At 32.2% G+C, this 22,194-nt stretch overlaps 1 protein-coding gene across 1 annotated transcript; it reads left to right on the top strand.

Moving 5' to 3' along the window:
• The first annotated feature begins 2,024 nt into the window (after nucleotides 1-2,024).
• Nucleotides 2,025-20,258, top strand: LOC127730890 (ELL-associated factor 1-like). The gene is made up of 7 exons (XM_052239493.1): nucleotides 2,025-2,218; nucleotides 6,578-6,672; nucleotides 7,547-7,683; nucleotides 8,239-8,414; nucleotides 10,721-10,807; nucleotides 15,373-15,480; nucleotides 16,401-20,258. The coding sequence occupies exons 1-7, from the start codon at nucleotides 2,119-2,121 to the stop codon at nucleotides 16,451-16,453; spliced, it is 756 nt and encodes a 251-aa protein (XP_052095453.1). The 5' UTR covers nucleotides 2,025-2,118; the 3' UTR covers nucleotides 16,454-20,258.
• The last annotated feature ends 1,936 nt before the right edge of the window (nucleotides 20,259-22,194 follow it).

The following is a 22,194-nucleotide window of genomic DNA, read 5'->3' as shown; positions in this document are numbered from 1 at the left end:
AACCTCTTACGAAACAAGAGTTTAAAATGAGCATGAATCATTCATTGGTATACATATGCGCGGCATTTTGATATTTATTTTTACTTTTAATGCAATCAGCTATGTTTGCTTATTTGTAAATCTTATTTTGTGGCATTTTGTAGAACTTGCATTGATGATCATTTTTATTGTTTACACAATGGGGCAGCACGTATAAACTACTTTATTATAAGATCCCATGAATAAGAGCAAGAACACATCAATTATTAAAGTGACAATAATTAAAAATAAAACATGACTGAACATCGGGGAAAAAGAAAAAAAAAAGGTCCATGCATCTAACGCCTGTTGTTTCAAGTCGACAGGATAAAGACGCTTTTAATTGACTCTAGCAGAGGCAATGCAACAGATACACACAAATTTGGACAATATGGACAAAGACAAAGGGCTTCAGTAAGTAACTTGTGTCGATTTGGTTCAGAGAATGAGCTGTGTGTCGGCCTGCGAAGGAATTTAGAATTTATCCGAAAAATACGTACTATGGTCTAAATACTCAAATGATCCGGCCCGTTGATAACCAAACGAGTATATATAGGGGGAGGGTTGAGATCTCATAAACATGTTTAACCCCGCCGCATTTTTGCGCCTGTCCCAAGTCAGGAGCCTCTAACCTTTGTTAGTCTTGTATTATTTTTAATTTCAGTTTCTTGTGTACAATTTGGAGTTTAGTATGGCGTTCATTATCACTGAACTAGTATATATATTTGTTTAGGGGCCAGCTGAAGGACGCCTCCGGGTGCGGGAATTTCTCGCTGCATTGGATGCCTGTTGGTGACCTTCTGCTGTTGTCTGTTCTATGGTCGGGTTGTTGTCTCTTTGACACATTCCCCATTTCCATTCTCAATTTTATCAAATGGTCCGACCATACGCGTATGGTCGGACCACATGAGTATACGCATATGGCCATGACCATACGCTTATGGTCCAAATACTCATATGTTCCGGAACAGGTACATTTATAAACAAACTGTATAATATAAGTACATTTGCACAGAGACATATAATACAATTGTATTATATGTCTCTGGTTTGTAGTTACAATCACTGCAAACAATGAGCATGTAAACGTTTTGAAATCGAGCGCTACTTTTGAAAAACAAGAAATAAATGGTATATTCAAATGCTTAGATCTGACTAAGGGTGTCCTGTATGACCAATATTCCTCACAATCAGTTAAGTCAGTTTATCAAAAATAAATATGCTAATCCCACCAAACCATCAACGGTTGACAAACATTGGAATGAAAGATGCAACAAGTTAGGTATACATTGCATTTCTATTTTGACTGAGTTTTTCGATTCAGTGAAAACCGATTATTTGAGACCAAGGATGGTTGCCTCAACTTTATACTTCCATACCATTTTCATGAGAATCCTATCATACATTGTCAACGTATATTAGAAACACATTATGGAATTTGTCAGACAGATAAAGATTCATATAAGGCAATACTTATACTAGTGGATACAAATTTGAAGAAGTCAAGATGAGTACTTTATATCTTGATGGGGTTGGATTTTATGTAGAAAACGGGATTTTTTCCACAAACTTCAATGTCAATTATGAATACTTATATAATACCAATAATGATATATGGATTGGAAATAGTAACTTTCCCTTTATCCCAACAGCCAAATGTCTAGAAACTTAAAACATCTAGTTTAAGAAAATCAGTCTGAAACCACAGGCACTTGTCTCTGAAAAAAAATTATTACCTTTATACTTTAATATAACATATTAAAGTTTATGGGTACATTTTTTTCAGAGACAAGTGCCTGTGAATACAGACTGATTTTCATAACAACATGAACACTTTATGAAATTCCTTTTTTTTTATTGATTTCAACGATGAACAAATAAATTAACTGTACCACCAAGAATCTAGGACTAATATATTTCTATTGATCCCAGCGTATATGATTCACGGTTTTATAAAACCGAGATCAGAAATATAAATTTGTTTTAGCAATTCTTCATATTCCTACATCCGGTAGTATTAGACGCAAGTATTCACGGATAAAACAAAACTTTTTTGTAAAGTTTTAAAAGATGTCGTAGAATTTGTTAATAATACAGATCATGGGCGACAAAGGTCTCCAAGTCGATAATGAAGTGCATGAATTGAAATTAGGTTCCAGCTTTGATCCTAAATCAAAAGTAGCTTTTCATTCAATCCGATGTGAGTACGATGCCATATGTTATAATTTTTTCGTACTGAGATTACTATAACAAATCTGTGAAATACAATGTAGATGTATATAAGCTACAATAAATCGAGACAATATGGGGAATTCACACGACTTACCTTATCCATTGAATTAATATTTCCCTTGTCAGAAAATTTGAAGAATAATTCACATCAGCCAAGAAAATAATAATAATAAATTAATAATAATAATAATCAAAATTAACGAATATACACCAAATATTATGACATAAAAGAAGAAATCATTATTTTTTTTCAGACTTTTTTTTTAATATGATAATTAGTAATACATGTATGTAATAATACCTGACTCTGTTTGGTTTAAAGCAGCTACCATGGCTACAATTATTATTCATCACCTGCTATGGATAAATACAAAACTGAAGTACTTAGCTATACATACTAAACTACACTATTTTATTGCAGATGAAGTCCTTGATAAGTCACAGTTTTGATACAATATTGCAAGCGACCAATCTCTGTGTTATAGTAATCTCAGTTTTGTAACAATATCTGTTAATCATTTGAATATTTTAAAACTTGTATTTATGAAAAAGATCGCCATGGTATCTTTTTTATCATAATTTTGATGGACACAGTTAGCCTATATCCAATTTCCTATTGGAAATGGTTATTCATTAAAAATTTATACTTGCCAGAATATATGTTGAATGTGGGCAGTATGCTTTCGGTACATTTTGGCTACAGTACCAGTTCCACCATAGTTGTTTCAACCATAGTCTATCTGTCACTCTACATTGTTCCAGCTAGGATTTCAAAAGGGCAAGGAGTCAATCATAAAAAGGGCACTTTAGCACACTGATTAATAATTCAAAAAGGGCATGTCAAACATTGTCTTTTGTTATATAATTGATCATGTTGATGACTTTTAATCACTTCTTCAAATTTTGTCAACTTGGATTTTAATTACCGTAAATTAGCCAGTGCTAATCATCCATTTCAAATAGTTGGTCAATCAGCTGTTTCCTTAATCGTAAAGGTAAATATTGATTACAATGCGTGTGCAATGTTTACATAGAAGTTTTATCGATAAATTGATGGAATCATAAAAGGGCACAGGGCATCAGTCGGGAAAGGGCAAGCGGACTGCCCTGTGAAAACGATCAAGATGGAACACTGCTCTATTTCACAATGTTCTTACATGAATATATGCATTATATGTTTAGACAGAAGTTTGTTCTGAAAAGGAATATTATTTAACAAATAGTCATTTCGTCATAATTTGTGCATCTGCTGGGACACCAGACTTTCTTATGTTACAGTATACTTACAAGTTGATAACGTTTCCCTTTCACTTTGGGGATTGATTTACATATTTTTGACAATAGACAAATGATAGAGAATAGAAAATAAACAATATGTCATTTGTTTACCAAAATAGTAGACCCATTTGAATTACTAAAATCAGTTATTTAATCCATAACGAACAAATTAGCAATGACCCGACAATGAAATCAGAGCCTAATGGCGAGTGTCAATTCCCAGCAATATAATAATATTATGTCTTCAGATATAAAAAAAATGGTGATTAACAAGTATGGTCAATTATCATATCTTGTTTGGTATATTTTTTTAAAACTTTAATTTTCGGAAAGATTGGAACTATTGTTCCAAGTCTTTTCTAAGGCACCAGCCTCCCAAACAAGAAGTAGCACAGGTTAGCTTCTAAATCTACAAAATGTATACACACTGAAATATAGTTCCCTATATTTCTCATGTCTGTGTACATATGCACTTATGAACTGTGAAAAATTTGGGTCATATCTTTGTAGCAGTTCATTCAAGTATGTATGTCTTTAAGTTTTGTCAATATGCAGGCTAGTTTTGTCAATTTGCAGGCTATTTTTGTCATTTTAAATTGGTGAGTAATGATAGTACCAGTATGATTGACAAGTGCCATGATCACCAAACAATCAGAAACAAGGTGGGGTCTTAATAAAAATGTCCCACCTCCTTAAATGCCAATCATATTGACCAAATTACTAATCAGTCTCAGTCTTACATAATTAAACAGACCCTTCATTATACATCCCTTTACACAAATACTTGACCTCAATATTGAATACACAAATGTATGTATTAGATGTTTAATATATAGAAATGATAGATTTATTCATTACCTATTACTTTTGATCTACACTAAGTAAAGTGATTCTATAAATTATGTCTGATAGATAAATGATTAAGGAGATCTTTTTTTCAAAAGGAAAGACAAAATATGAAATCTACATATACATGATTTAAAAAAAGGTATTCAAGTGTTGAATACAGAAAGTGTATTTTTGCAATTAACATTGAATCCCCATTTAAAAAAAATAAGTTTTTAAATTTGTTTATGTTGAAAAAGTACATTTTCATTGCCCTTTTCTGGAAAATATAAAATTGAATTAAAATACACTCTGCAACTTTTAATCTTCAGTGTCATATAATCATGATGATTGTTTTCAAAATCAATAGGCAATTCTTAGAGGAGAAAAATAGTACACAACCTACGTTTCAACAACTACAAATTGCCCCCAAAACAACCTTTTTAGATTAATTTTTGGAGACAATAAAGATCTTAGATTTAAGTCTATCTGTTGGTCCCAATTGTCCTACAAGGATAATTGATACACTTTATTAAAAGAATCTTTATTTAGTAATTTCTTTTTTCTCTAAAGATAAAATCAAAATTAAAGGTGAAACATGTAATAGGGAACATTATATTTGGTTAAGATATGAAATTGCAATTTAAACGAAATTGTAGAGCAAATTAAGGGACCCGCTATCATTGATTGACATTTATCTCATTTTATCAACTGAAAAAGTGCTTATCCTTCTAAAGACCTGCTGTTAATGCAATTGTCTACAATAGTGCTATATATTAATTGGTTTTTTTTGTCCATACCATACCTAAATATGATTTGAAATAATTCAAACCACTCTTCCAATCTTTCCATGAGTGATTTCCATCACTTTGATTATTAATATAGATAATCCTCTTTTATGAATATTCTCAAAACATACATACCTTTATATAAATTTTTAACAAAGTAAAAATCATTGATTTTATGTTGAAAATGTATTTTGCATTTGTTTCTGTATGTCTGTTTGTTATAACAATTAATTTTCCCTCCATTTATACAAAATGGCTGAATCGTCTTGCATCGGATAGCACACAAAATGTATATTGAAGAAGAATATGTTTATTTAAGACCAAATTACATATGTACAAATGTATATTAGCAGCTTTTATGCACCAAGTTTGACTTCTTCCACTATATACCTTATTGATATTTGTCTGTCATTTCTACAGAAATTCCCATAAAATTTTGATGTGACAAGAGAAAATGTCCAAAACAACAGAACAAAAGTAATTATTGTATGAAGTCAAAAGTTCAAGGGTCACAAATTTTCGATTCAAGTGTATCAGATTTCCAAAGAATCCCTACATGTAACTATTCTTTGACATATATTTTCAACACACTTTTCTGAAAAGAAACTACTGAACAGAATGACTTTATATTTAGCCAGCAACATTGAGAAAAACCCACAGTGTATAGTCGGCTATAAAAGGCCCCGACTGGCCCGACATGAAAAATATGAAACAATTCAATTGAAAAAACTAACGGCCTAATTTATAATAAAACAATTTACGAAAAACAAATATGACAGACATGAACCAACAACACCCACTGAACTACAGGTTCCTGACTTTCGACAGGCACATAAAGAATGATGTGGGGTTAAACATGTTTGAAGACGCCAACCCTCCCCTAACCTGGGACAGTGGTGTAACAGTACAACATAAGAACTAACTATAAAAACTGAAAAGGGCTTAACTCATCAGATCGATACAAAGCAGAAAAACATCTAACAAAAACACAGCCCGGACGTGGCTACACAAGTTTAATCTAACTTGTACAAGTAAAAGTAATTGATCTTATTTAAACATACCTGTATAAGTTTGAATTTGACTTGTACATTGAAGTAGATCCTCTTTCTGACCATTTACTGAAGTATTATTAGAAACATATCTGGTAACTGATGTCATTAACTCACACAGGCTGTTTGCTGATGGAGTTAGGATAGACTGACCTGGTACCTTGTAGTAGTTGTAGTCTTGTAGACACTATAAGCTTACACTAACGGAGCATAATCAGCAATTTAGTGATAAGGGAACCTTTAACATGAAACATCCTGACAAAGTTTGAAGATTCAGATTTAAAATCTATTCACTATACATTTCAATAAAGGTAATTACAATGTTACTAATCTGTGTATTATTATGTCTACAGTGCCTATATGAATAAATTAGATATATTTTAACAGATGATTTCAAGCCAGCATCAGTTGATACAACTCAAGATTCAACAGTAGAAGTTGGTGAAGGTCATCAAATAACTGTATCTGTTCCCCATGTCGAGGTAATATAGTTCGATAGTGGATAACAAATCTGTGCTTTTTATGCTGTTTCTCCTTTTGTAAATGCTGTATTACTCGGTTATAATGACCTTTAAACCTTACCATGTACATAATACAATATCTTATAATAATTTGAAAATTAATTATCTGATGATTTAAATTAAACTCTGTAAATTGATAATGATTTAAAATAAAATAAGAATTGTTAAAAACTGAAATATGAAAACATTCTACTGCAGTAATTATTTCATATGAAAATAAGATGTGGTATGATTGCCAATGAAACAACTTTCCACCATGTCCACCAGAGACCAAATGACATATAAAAATAAGATGTGGTATGATTGCCATGGAGACATCTCCCCACCATGTCCACCAGAGACCAAATGACATATAAAAATAAGATGTGGTATGATTGCCATGGAGACATCTCTCCACCATGTCCACCAGAGACCAAATGACATATAAAAATAAGATGTGGTATGATTGCCATGGAGACATCTCTCCACCATGTCCACCAGAGACCAAATGACATATAAAAATAAGATGTGGTATGATTGCAATGGAGACAACTCTCAACCATGTCCACCAGAGACCAAATGACATATAAAGATAAGATGTGGTATGATTGCAATGGAGACAACTCTCAGCCATGTCCACCAGAGACCAAATGACATATAAAAATAAGATGTGGTATGATTGCCATGGAGACAACTCTCAACCATGTCCACCAGAGACCAAATGACATATAAAAATTAGATGTGGTATGATTGCAAATAAGAAGTCTCCACCAGAGACCAAATGCATGTACATGTATTTCTAACCATTAGTATTTAAAATTATTTAGAACGAATGAATATGTTAATTACATTTCAGGGTGCTGGGACTGATCATACAGTTTATAAGGGTCACAAGCGACCATGTCTGAAGGAATGTGTGTTAATTATAGATCATCAAACAGGGACTTTTACCTTAGAGAAACTTACAAATAACATACAGTTGAAAAAAACAAGGTAAACAGAATCTTACAAATAACATACAGTTGAAAAAAACAAGGTGAACATTGATGTGATCTTTAATGAATTCATCAGGCATGTCAGGGAAGTAAGAAAGTTAGTTTAGAAGCCAATGAAATAATTTGAAAGATGGAAAGCAAAACCTTAACTATATTTATAGGAAGTTAAAGATTAAATTCAAACATTTTATTGAATGATGATTAACATAAGGCATTGACCATTTTGATAACACATTTGATGATAATGAGAAAATTGTTTATCTAAAAAATCATTTTATAAGTTTTGAATGTCCCCTTTTTATCTCCTGGCACTTTATTTATCAATTGCATTAGAATAGGATTAACAGTATATAAATGTAATATTGGCTAGCATCAAACATTATCATGATTCACAACTGTTGTGGTGACACATGCACTAATTATTTTTTGTGGTACTACTGTGAATGACATTATCCCTAATGAAATTTTATTTAGACTTTAACAAATTTTAATTTCAATTTAAAAACTTTTTAATACAAAGGTGTATTGATTTATCTATGCATCTGTATTACAGAATTGAAGGTAGCAGTAAAGCAGCACTTGGTGGAAGACCTCTGACCCCAGTTGATATAAACAGACAGAAAAATTCTCCAGCCAAGCCTAAAAACCCTCCACAAGTCAGTCCACCATCACACACTAACTCTCCCTCTGTAACACCTGTCAATCTGCCTCAAGATGAAACTAGTAAAGGTAAATCCTCAATAAAATATATTTTGAGTGCATGACATATCTTAGCTTTTCAAGTCCATACATCTATGTTGCTTTCTGGTCATAAGAAAAATGACTGCGAAATCATGTCATGAACAGTTTGCTTGTAATGTGAAGAAGGGACATAACAAATGATGAATGGAAATCTGGGATAGATGTTTTGCTGACATGTTCATTTATAACCCTTTAAATAAATTCTAAATTTAAGTTTAAAATTAAAACATTTCAGTAAACACTTATATATGTCCCCTCATTGACATTTTCATTTTAGATTATTGTCTATTTAGGCTATGGTTTATTAAATTTTTGGTTTACAGATTTTTTACATGAAAAAGTCAGGTCGGTTGGTCGAAAAAAAAAAAAGGAATAAAACTGATCTTACAAGACATAAATATGTATAAAATATATATTTCAGCTTAATAATAATATTTATGCCCCCACGTTTCATGCTTTGTCAGGCAATCCCGTTTTTGATATCCAAATGGACGAACATTTTTTTTCAATTTATGAAACAAAAAATTTCCAAATTGTTTGTGTATATCTCTGACTTTTAACTTGACGTCTTTTGCATTTGGACGGGTCCATTTCATCTATGAGATTTAAAATCTTACGAAATTATGAAAAAAAAGGAAAAAAAACTATTTGTTAAAGGTTTTGTCTCGCCTTGACGGAGTCAAAAAGTGAGACATAGGTATGCTGTTTCCGGCGTCGGCTTTGGCAATGGCTTTGGCAACGGCGGCGGCAACAATGTATTAGTTTGTGATTAGGTCTAGTTTATGGTGAACCAATAGTGGTAGGTCAATGATATTTGGTATGCAGTTGTATTAGCATTGGCACATGTCATTACCATGGAGATTATTTTGCCCCGCTCCCTCAGTCAAGGTCTATTGACTTTGAAACTTTTCTTAGTTTACATGTATTAGTTTGTGATTAGGTCAATTTATGGGGAACCACTAGTGGTAGGTCAATGATATTTGGTATGCAGTTGTATAAGCATTGGCATATCTCATTTCCATGGAGATTATTTGGTTCCGCCCCCTTAGTCATGGTCTATAGACTTTGAAAATTTTGCTAAGTTAACATGTATTAGTTTGTGATTAGGTCAGTTCAAGGGGAACCATTAGTGGTAGGCCAATGTTAATTGGTGTTCAGTTGTATAAGCATTAGCAAATCTCATTTCCATGGAGAATATTTGGCCCCTCCCCTCAGTCATGGTCTATTTACTTTGAAATTTTTGCTTAGTTTACATGTATTAGTTTGTGATTAGATCAGTTTAAGATGAACTGCTAATGTTAAGTCAATGATATTTGGTATGCAAATTTATTGGCATTTGCAAGTATCGTTTCCATGGAGATTATATAGCCCCACCCCTGATCATGGTTCATTGACTTTGAAACTTTTACATAGTTTACAAGTTAATGCTTGTGTTTAGGTTTGTTTAAAGGGAACGACTTATGATAAGTCAATGGTATTTGGTATGCAGTTGTATTAGCATTGGCACATCTCATTCCATAGAGATTGTTTAGCCATGTACCTTCAGTCATGGTTCATTGACTTTGAATATTTGCATAACTTACATGTTAAAGTATTGCTATTTTAATTTCAACATTTGCATTATCAAAATTACAAAAAGGCGAGACATATCTCTGTGATAACAGTTTATTAACATATGTTTTGTTCAGCAAAACCGCAAAATTATTTGCGCAAACATTTCAAGGTCAGTTATGATCGTCTATTTTTAGAAACACAAACTATGGATTATTTTTAGATTTTTTTTTAGAACACAATTCGTAATTATTTCTGTTAATGTTAAAACATGTTAAAATAGTGCATTTAATTTCATGAAAATGCTGCTAAGGAGATATTTTTATTTATCTTTCATAGATAATGTATTTGTTAAGGTCAGCAGGAATAGAGAAGCATGCAATGTCAATTTTTTTTCCTGAAAATCAGAAAAATAGGGTCAGCAGATCCGTAAACCAGCAAATTAAAAAAAAACTTTTGTAGTACAAAGGGTAATCATATGTACACAAGGTAATCATTGATGAATTGCTATTTTGAAAGTTATTTCATCTATACTCTAGTACTCTTGTTAAAGCTGTTTCCTCTAGTTTCAGTTTTTAGTTATAATGTTATTTATGTTGAATTATTATTTATCTCAAAATAAACACATTTCTTGGTAAATGAAGTCATAGTTATATTTAAGTAATAATGAGAAATAATTTTTTTTAAGTGAATAAAACTATCAAGATCCCTTTTCTATAAATAATATAATGGAAATATTTCAGATGCGTGTCTTTTTGGTGAAATAAGTGATGATAGCAGTAGTTATGCTTCCAGTAGTGATAGTGATTCTGAAACAGAAGATAAACAAAGTAAGTAAACCACATAAAACCTGTTCAGTTTGAAGACTTAGAACTCTGAACATTTTTCCAGTTAGAAATTTATAATTCTTGAGTTAGATTATAAGATATCAAGGCTCATGCTAGCTGGTAACCAGGATGACTGAAGTTGTCATTTCAACTGAAGTTTGCTTTCTCAGCATTCTTAAACCAAAGTAAAGTAGCCCTGGAAGTTTTATTAATTTCTCATGCTCTTAAGTAAAAAAATAATGCATACAAAATGTTTTGTTAAATAATAGCAAGCCTTTGCAGGATTAAGTCTGCCTTTGGTTTTTGTCTAACCTGCGACTTTTGTCGCAAAAGCGAGACATAGCGATCCTACATTCCGTCGGCGGCAGCCACAAATATTCACTCTGTGGTTAAAGTTTTTCAAATTTTAATAACTTTCTTAAACTATCCTGGATTTCTACCAAACTTGGACAGAAGCTTGTTTATGATCATAAGATAGTATCCAGAAGTAAATTTTGTAAAAAAAAAAATCCTGTTTATCCATATTTTACTCATAAATGGACTTAGTTTTTCTGCCAGTTAACATAACATTCACTCTGTGGTTAAAGTTTTTTAAATTTTAATAACTTTCTTAAACTATCCTGGATTTGTACCATACTTGAACAGAAGCTTGTTTATGATCATAAGATAGTATTCAAAAGTAAATTTTGTTTTTGTTAAAAAAATCCTGTTTATTCGTATTTTACTTATGAATGGACTTAGTTTTTCTGCCAGTTAACATTACATTCACTCTGTGGTTAAAGTTTTCAAAATTTTAATAACTTTCTTAAACTATCCTGGATTTGTACCAAACTTGGACAGAAGCTTGTTTATGATCAAAAGCTAGTATCTAGAAGGAAATTTTGTAAACAAAAATTTCCTGTTTTTCCATATATTACTAATAAATGGACTTAGTTTTTCTTCCAGTTAACATTACATACAGTCTGCAGTTAATTTTTTTAAAACATTTATTAGATTCATAAACCATCCTGGATTCTTACCAAACTTGAACAGAAGCTTCTTACATTCAAAAGATAGTATCTAGAGGAAAATTTTTAATAATTATTTCCCCATTTTTGTTGAGCCTGCGACTAACAGCAAAAGTAAGCGAGACACTAGGTTCCGTGGAACCCTTACAAATTTTATTTTCTTTTGAGTTCAGTTTAATGCATTTTTTTATTTCCCCTGAAGAGTTAACTAATTAATTCTGGTTGAAACAAACCTGTCTATCAATAAAGTATAACATTAAGTATTTCCCTATCTTCATATTTAATCAAATTCAAGGGATATAGCAGGGTTTCCTCTGGGTCAATTTCTTTTTGCGCCACCTCTTTCGCCAAAACAATATTTTTTTTTCCACTCTTAATTTTTTTCGCCAACTCACATAAACATGTTTTTATTTAGATCTTGTTTTCTTTTATGCTAACACAACAAATCAATTTTCAGCATTGTTGTCTCATTTATTATAATTCTACATATCTCTATTTTGTATCCTACATTGTAATAAATGAACATTCGATTAGAACATAATTTCTTGAACTTTTTTAAGGTACTGTAAAATTTGACTTCTTGGAACATGGGGTCCATCTTCAATCATGTTATTGGATACTTCTGGTCTAGTAAAAGGACAAAGAATAAAATCAAGAGATTTTTCTTACTTCTGAACCCTTTTTCAAACCATCTAAAGGTTTATGACCCCTTTTGTAGGCCTTGTATTACGAAATTTTCAAAGTGCTACAATATCAAAACAGTAAAAATACAGAATAAAAGTGATGTGTCATTTTGTACATATACCAAAGGGAAATGTTGTTCAAAGCAATGTTGTTAATGTTTCATTGCATTTAATTGAAAATGGGGATTTGGTGGCAAATAAAGCCAATATTTTTGCAAAAAAAACAGACTTTATTACAGAGGTTTGCATTATAAAATTTTAAACCTAAATTACTTTTTAACCAATATCTTTATTTATATACTTGTTTTAAGGAAATCATTGCTAGCAGTGGGTGCAATAATCCTCTATCCATTTTATATAAAATCAGCAGCCTTGCTATCAAATACAATCAGCTGATTATTGATTTTCTGACAAAATTGACAATGATGAGTTTTAGGTGAAATCCGAGTATTGTCTAATCATGGAAAAAGTCAGAGAAACCTGAAACAAAATATACAAGATGGACAAAGTCAAACATTTATATTTCTTTTGCCATTCATGATTTTTAATCACCGTAATTATATTTTCTTCGCTAAATTCGAAAATGGCAACCTCCAGTGTAAAACCTGGATATAGAAATATATTGTTAATTTAACTTCATCTCTTTTAAGGATGTATTCTTCTGAGGTTTCAGTCTCGTTAAAATCTCGTTCTGAAATTATTTCCAAAACATATGATACAAGTGGAAAATATCAATGAATATAAAAAATATTATAATCAAACTAAACTCTGTGAAAAAAAATGTGTACTTACGATAAGTAGTTTTTATACGACCGCAAAAAAATTTTGCGGTCGTATATTGGTATGATGTTGGCGTCGTTGTTGTCTGGAGTCGTCGTCGGCGTCGTCGTCCGAAGACACATTGGTTTTCGCACTCTAACTTTAGTTTAAGTGAATGGATCTCTATGAAATTTTACCATAAGGTTCAATACCACAAAAGGAAGGTGGGGATTGATTTTGGGGGTTATGGTACCAACAGTTAAGGAATTAGGGGCCAAAAAGGGGCCAAAAATAAGCATTTTTGTAACTTCCAGACATAACTTGTTTGTTAGTGTATGGATCTCTCTGACATTGTACCACAAGGTTCCATATCACAAAGGGAAAGCTGGGATTAATTTTGGGGGTAATTGCTTCCAAATTTTAGGAATTAGGGGCCAAAAAGGGGCAAAAAACAAGCATTTTTCTAGTTTCAGGACAATAACTTGTGTGTAAGTGTATTGATCTTTATGAAATTGTACTACAAGGTCCCATATCACAAAGGGAAAGCTGGGTTTGAGTTTGGGGGTAATTGCCCTAAACGTTTAGGAATTTAGGGCCAAAAAGGGGCAAAAAAACAAGCATTTTTCTAGTTTCCAGACAATAACTTGTGTTCAAGTGTATGGATCTCTCTGAAATTGTACTGCAAGGTACCATACCACAAAGGGAAGGCTGGGATTGAGTTTGGGGGTGATGAATCATAAGGGGGTTCAAAAAATTTGGGGGGGGGGATTTTTTTTCCCTTTTTTTTCTTTAAAATTTTCCATTTTAAATTGGTTATTTCTGATTTATATATAAAAACAAATAATAATGATATGGTTTGAATAGGTAAATTAAAAAAATTTTAAGTTCTTAGACCACATTCATTCTGTGTCAGAAACTTATGCTGTGTCAAATATTTAATTACAATCCAAATTCAGTGCTGTATCAAGCTTGAATGTTGTGTCCATACTTGCCTTAACTGTTCAGGGTTCGACCTCTGCAGTCGTATCAAGCTGCGCCCCAGCGGAGCATTTTATTGAGTAATAAAATTTTCAAATTTTGTAACCAATCTGGTAAGTGTCATCAGCCAAAATGTTTAGAAAATAGGTGAGGGTACAAAGAAATGATTTTACCAAAAATATGTACATCTCATATCAATTTTTTCTTTTCAAAATTCTTAGATATGTATTTTGTCAATCATTTATAACAAAGAAGTTGACATTATATGCTTTTTGTTCTAAAAATAATGAGGAAAATCCCAAATTTACAAAATTGACAGCATGGTCAATTTGACACGAAAAAGCAACAAAATTTTATAAAACTTTTTAATATTAACACTAACCTATAGTTTTTTTTAGTTAAATTTATCTTTAGTGAAAGTATGAAAAAAAATTAATTGTGAAATTGTGATTTTTTTCATGATAATAGCTCAGAAATGGGGTAAAACTTGATGAAAAATGGGAAAATCATAAAAAATGGGTACTTTCAAATGACTGTAGCAAAAAAAGAAGTGCACCACCATATGATTTATCTTCATCAGTTACTTTCTTACAGTTATATAAACCCCAAAATCAGGTTAAGAAAAAAAGTTTAATTCTAGAATTTTTTGGCTCCTCAGAGGTGTACATCCTTAAACAATAATAACTTTGCTAAAAGGGATGGCAAGTGGTTGTGCCAAATGCATAAATATGCAGGCATGACCTCTCATAATGGGAACTTTAAATCTGATACCTCAAATGTTGAAAGAGTGCAGTGAAGGCACAAATGTAAATCTTGAAAGTTCACAAGAAAAATATATTTCATTTTTGAGAACAATAATTTTCCAGGTAATTGTGGCTCTTGTAAAGGTTTCATGCTGCCATTAAGTGACAGTATCTTATATATATTGGACCCTGCATTTCTGCATAAAAAGTTCAGAAAAATAATCTAATGTAATATGTTTAATCGGATCGCAAAGTATTCTAAGTTAACTTAAGGATAAAAATTTTCCAATCAGTGATAGCATTGACATTCCCTGGATGAATTTATATATTGTGTATCCTTAGTATCGATGAAAATAATAGAGGCTATTTTAGTCTAAAAAGTTTATTTTCTTCTTCAGAAAACCCTAGTCAAGAAAAAGTTGCTCAAACAGGTGGTCTGTTTAATATGTTGCCTTCAGCCTCATCAGCAGTCAAGCCTAGACCTCCGCAGTTTGTCTCATCTCTGAGTAAGTATTGTGTAACGTATACAGGAAAATTAAGCTTTTGATACTTGATGTACACAAGGTCAATCATATGTAGACACATTTAAGTTCAACTTTATTCAAAATTACCAATCGAAAAAGACGTCTTTTCAGAAAATGTTGTTATTTTGAATTTCAGCAGCAGTCATCCTTCAAGGAAATTTTAAGTACATGTAGTTAAGACAATTATAAAAACAACATATTACATACAAATTAATAGTAGAGGTATTATCTACTTTAACCAATTGTTCTTTATTAAAGTGAACCAATACTTTTTTCCAGTAAGTGGAATAACTAGTGTCAAATAATAGTTTGAGAATCAATTCCGGCCTTTATCTCCTGAGATGACTATGATAGTTAGTATTTTGTCCATTCAGAAGATTTTATTACTTTCAATTGAAATTCTTTTCTGAATGATTACATGAAGGTTAGAATGTCTTAAATTAAACTGTTGATATATCAGGTGCTTTGATAGATAGATAATTCATTATGATGTCATGTTATTGGAAACAATGTTGACCACACCCCTGCTGTTGTCCTATATGATTACAGGTTTTCAGTACTGCCAAGTTTTCATGAATTAAATGCCTGAGATTTGGCCAAAATTGTAAAGATCAAAGAGAAAAAACAATAGATCAAAGGAAAATGCCGCCAAATAATCATGAAAATGTGTGTCTCACGCTAATTGTGTGAAACTTGGCAGCCCTGAGTTTTATTCTTGCATTTGCTTGTGAGATACAATATTACTCCACACTTTAATAATAGTTAAATTTTAGATTTTTACATGCCTGTTAAAGTTTGTATTTTGAAAAATCTACAAGAGTGGATAAGTATCCTAACTATCTTGAAACAGAAGGAGAGACTATTTTTATTGGCCATTAACACTACTATATTTGATATTATAGGTGAAGATCTGAGACTGAGTGAATCAAGTAGTAGTGACAGTGATGATGATTAATTGGTCCAGAGGTTGTTTGTGCTAAATACTGACCTCTACTACAGGGTAGTACATTGAACATTTCATCTGAGAGGGAATATGTGTAAATGGTTCAATAAATGACTACAGTTAAGAGATTAAATGGTGCTTAATTATGAAAGCCATGTTTTAATGGTTATTTTACACCAGTGTGTGATAGAGAAGTGTAAACATGAGTTATCAGATAGTTTCTTGTACACTGATATGTGACCCCGAAATGTAAACATGTTTTACACCAATGTGTGATAGAGAAATATCAGAGAGTTTTGAATGTTAATAATTGACCTTTCAAAGTCTTTATTGTAATGCTTGACTACTTTGATGAAGTGATATTATCTGTGGTTTGAATTAGAAATTGTCTTTGGTTTGGGTGGATGGGTTAATAATGAGACAAACTTAATTAAATAATGAAAGATAGGGAAAATGATAGAAATGATATTTTTCATTATTTATATGCGACACATATGTTATTTGACTTTACTGTTACCACTTAAGACTAACATTGAATATTATTTTATGATGTTTCAACTATAGGATTTTGATGATCTAATACAGGGGATTTTTCAAATGCCTTAAATCTGTTTCTCAAGAATAATATTTGTGGTATGTCTGTTGAGGCTTGCTTGAGTTGGAGATGATATGTGGGAATTATTATTTTTCACTTTTAATGGTATTTGATTGATTTTCTCTCAAGGATACGAATGAACTCATTTAAACAACATCCATTTACATTCCTAAGTTACTTCTCTGGTTGCTAATTCATAACCTAAAGAATCAACCTCTAATGTTGCATGGCTTTTCTGAAATACAGTTCTTAATATAGATTTCAAGCCAAACACCTTTATGATAATTGTGTAATTGAAGCTTTGAGGTAATTCATGGAATTCTTTGGATTTTGGACAGGGAAATTAATGCTGGTTTTTCTGTTTTTTGCAATGTACCAAATTTCATGGGCCAAAGGCCATGCAAGCATCAAAAGAAAATTCTGAATTTACTTTAATTAATATTTTTTTATTTTTTTCCATTTAAATGTGGATGGCTTGTTCACAACAGCTTGTTTAATTTAATTTGATTATGACAATAAATTTCTGTTTCTCTTGTTTGATTCTTTAATTGTGGCACAAACGAAAGCAATAATGTTAAATTGCCTATTACATTATGTATTTTTTGAGGATCTCACTCTATAGCACCATATACATGATCAAATGCGAAAATATTAGATGGCATCACACAGAACCTATTATTTTGTGTATTCCTCGTGTAATAAAACCAATTTGATTCTAAATTCAAAAATGTTCTTAATGCTTTGTAAGCTTTGATTGATAACATTGAAAACAACTAAATTTTGTAAAAAAAAGTCCTCGTACCTCAGTAGTTAAAGGAAACATATCATAATAAGCCATATATCGATTTGTCTTTTCAATAATTCACTTGCTTTTTATGAATTCTGTTTGTGATTTATATGTAATTAGTTTTTACTGTTGTTTTATATACAGGTTGGATAAAAGTAGGAGAGGACATTTTAAGTGTAAGATGAGATCATAACCACCTGTTTTTGTTTAGTCTTAATCTTGCTAATTTTTCTTGACAAAACAATAGAGTTAAAAGGAATGAATATGTTTTAATACATATACAGGGAAAATATTGTTGGTTTTCAGAGACATACCAGTATGAATTTAAAAATATCACCTTGTTGTTGCTAAAAAATTTAATCTCATAAATTTGTTTGGAATGCAAATTATTTCAAATACCAGGAATTGTCAACCTAACAAAAATCCATACTACCTATACATGTAGTAGGATATTTTATGTTCTGAGAACAATATTTATACCCCACGCAACGAGTTTTTGACCCGTTTGTCCGTCCGTCCGTCTGTCCGTCCCGTCCGTCTGTCTGTCCGTCCTTCCCGTCTGTCTGTCCGTCCGTCCGTCTGTCCGTCCGTCAGTCCGTCAGTCCTGTTTCTTGTCATCGCAACTCCTCTCAAACCACACAACAGAATTTCACGAAACCTTTTCAGATAATAAGGACATACTACGTAGATGTGCATATCGACAGGAAATTACGATTCAATTTTTTTTCCAGGAGTTACTCCCCTTTGAACTTATTTACTTTAATTTACTACTGCAACAGTTTGTCATCGCAACTCCTCTCAAACCACACAACAGAATTTCATGAAACCTTTTCAGATAATAAGGACATACTACGTAGATGTGCATATTGACAGGAAATTATGATTCAATTTTTTTTCCAGGAGTTACTCCCCTTTGAACTTATTTACTTTAATGTACTACTGCAACAGTTTGCCATCGCAACTCCTCTCAAACCACACAACAAAATTTCATGAAACCTTTTCAGATAATAAGGATATACTACGTAGATGTGCATATCGACAGAAAATTACGATTCAATTTTTTTTCCAGGAGTTACGCCCCTTTGAACTTATTTGCCCAATATACTACTGCAACCTTTTGTCATCGCAACTCCTCTCAAACCACACAACAGAATTTCATGAAACTGTGTAGATAATAAGGACATACTATGTATATGTGCATATTGACAGGAAATTATGATTCAATTTTTTTTTCTTACACTTATTTTATTTCTCCAATGATAATGTGGGGACGTGGGGTATGTGAGCGCGCGCTCACTAAGGTTCTTTCATTTAGTTAGAAACTAGATAAGAAACAAATCCTTCTGTAGTTCTAATAAAATATTGCAGAGAATGAACTAAATTCATATTGTTCAATGAATATAATATATTTCATAGGATAGCTTTTGAAACATTTTTTTAATATAGAAAACAAGGCCTATTGAGAATAAGAGTTGAAGAAATTTTGATGAAAGTTATTATATGCCAACATGTAATTGCATAGAGTTGTGTTGTCCAGTCTGGCCATATCCAATTTCACATATTGAATAAAATATGTCCAGTTTTATTCAAATTTTAGTATTAATTACAATCAGTTTTGACAATTTTTTCTTCTGTTTTTAGAATTATTGCTCTATGTTTAATACAGATGTTGCTTAAACCAAATCTCATAAAAGTTTTAGACAGTGTTTGGATTGATGAAGTTATGTTGTCCATCAATTAAAAAAATGTATTTCTTTAAGAAATTTGTTTGCAGACACAATATGGGTATTTATTTACATTTTTGGGGAACTCAAGTTAATTTTGACTGAATTAATGTGTATTGTATAAGACCGGGTTGCTTCTTTTAAATTTTGACAATATTTAATTTTGTATTTCCAGAGCTTATGAATTATAAGACACTTTTTCAGATTACATACAATAGGAATATTGGAAATTACGTTAGGACTGATGGAATAAAGTTTATGAAGTAACAGTGGAAAATTCAGGGGGGGGTTCCGGAGGTTGGAACCTCCCCTTTTTTTTGGACGATCAATGCATTTGAATGGGGACATATAGTTGGAACCCCTCCTTTATCCTGGGTTAGGAACCCCCCTCTCATAAATGGCTGGATCCGCCCCTGAGTAAGGCTAGGGATTGGTATAGCATGTGCTCGTGCTGTGTATTTTTCCTGGAAAAATTCTAGTACGCTTTTATTATATTTAAAATTTTAATAAATGAGATTGATTACAAACATTCCTCATTAAGATGTGAGTTTGTGAGTTCAATACAAATAAAAGGCTTGGTGAGTAATTGTTCAAAAAATATAATTTTTTGGCTTCAGAAATGTTAAAACATTTTTTAGTGTTGTTATATGTTATAAGGAATGTGAAAAATATCTTTGTATATTATTACATAATAAATTATTGCAAATATGATGTTATTGTTTGTATATGTTTCAATGTGGATGTATTGAATGTGATTTCATCCAAATCTTTTTATCCATTTTAACCTCTGAAGGTAAATATGAGCCATTAAGTGTTGACAAATTCTAAGCTTATTCTTCTTGTGGTAAGAATCATTTCTATGTTACTGTAATCAATAGGTCACCTATATTTGATGTATGGAATGCTTGTAAGGTGTTGCCTGTCTTGTATGAGGTTGACCTCATTTTTATAGTTCATTGGTCAATGTTAAGTTTTTTTGTTGTTAGGTCTGTTTCTTAGATTCTATAAGCAATAGGTAAACTACATTTTGTGTAAAGAATGATTATAAAGTGTACATGTCTGTTTAGTAGGTTTCATTTGACCTTGACCTCATTCATTGGTCAATGTAAAGTCTTCATGATTAGATCCGATTCTCAGTTACTATACGCAATAGGTTGACTCTATTTGGTTTATATAGACTCCAATCTTAATTGGCTAAGATTGTCAGTTTTCCTGCACGAAGATTGGAAGTTCTCTTCGGGCACTCCAGCTTTCTCCACCAATACAAACCGAACGCCACAAAATAGCACAATAGTGCTGAAAGTGGCATTAAACACCAATCAATCAATCAATCTATTTGGTTAATAGAATTATTGTAAGATGTACATCTCAGTCTGGTTGATAATGTTAAGTTTATGTGATATCTAGTAAAACCTTTCATTTTATAGACTTTCAACATGAATTCAATCATGATTAGTAAAGCAGCAGGGGCCATTTCAGCGTGTGCACTCTTGTTACTGAAATTAATTTGTTTCTTTTTTATTAGAAATTTTTATGAACATTGGGTAGATGTTGTCCATTAAATGTAAAGGAGAAGGTATAATGAAATCAATTAGAAAAAATAACATCCTTCAGACATAAACCTGTCAGTTTTAGTAATAAAACATTTAAATTTTGTCCTTCATATTTGCTTGAGTCCTTCAAACCTCTTTCATTTAAGTGAAAAACCAAAAACAAAAATTTGAGATCTCCAAACATAAGAGACAAAAAACACCCTTTCCCATTAAATTGTTTTGCTTTCATATCTCTTATAAGAAGGTGTTGATATAAGTCATATATATAGAAGTCAAAGATGATAGTAGCAGTATAACTAACAGTTCCTTGGGAAGATAGATGTGAAGAGGTATACCAGCGGAAGAAGGAGAAGATGACAACATGTATAAAGAGAGGTTGGAAAGCATGGCTGTTCCCAGTAGAAGTAGGCTGCAGAGGATTTCCTGCACAATCAGTATGGAGAATGCTACAGGCAATGGGAATAGTTGGAAAGGCATGCAAGACAGCAGTAAGACAGCTAGGGGAAGCAACAGAACATTCATCTTGCTGGTTATTGCATTACCGAGATAATCTGAGCTTGAAGCCGAGTGCTGATGAGTAGAGGTTTGCCTTCCTCTACTGACCCGCCAACCGGAGGATGTAATGGTATAGGGTCGAAACATTTGGTGAAGGTTGGAACCATCTGAAGACATCAAAGCACCGGCAGAGAGCGACAGAGATTCAGAGATGAGCAGTAAAATGAATATGACAGCAGAAAAGCAGAATACTAGTACCACCATCTGTAAATAATAATATTTTTTTCTGGGAAACCAGTGAACGTCAGGAAAGGCTGAATGAAAACTGAGGAAGACCAGTGACGCTGGAGAGACAGCTGACAGCCGGGAACAGACTGGTATGGGTACTCGGGGTTAGCTACCCTAAGTATGGTTCCGTGAGGGAACACCAAGGATAACTTCTACACAGAATGAAGAAGTATACCCCCAGAGTCTCCCGAGAGGGGGGAGGATGAGAGGCTCAACCAAACAGATCAAACGACAACGACTTGGAAACAAAAAAGGACAACTACACAGATGGTGCAAACAATTTTGACAGGAGAGAAAGCAGAAGCTAAATG

This window comes from Mytilus californianus, unplaced genomic scaffold (assembly GCF_021869535.1).
Source record: "Mytilus californianus isolate M0D057914Y unplaced genomic scaffold, xbMytCali1.0.p SCAF_2, whole genome shotgun sequence".
NCBI classification, from domain to species: Eukaryota; Metazoa; Mollusca; class Bivalvia; order Mytilida; family Mytilidae; genus Mytilus; species Mytilus californianus.
The sequence above is the reverse complement of the archived record's forward strand: the minus strand, read 5'-3'. Positions and strand labels throughout refer to the sequence as shown.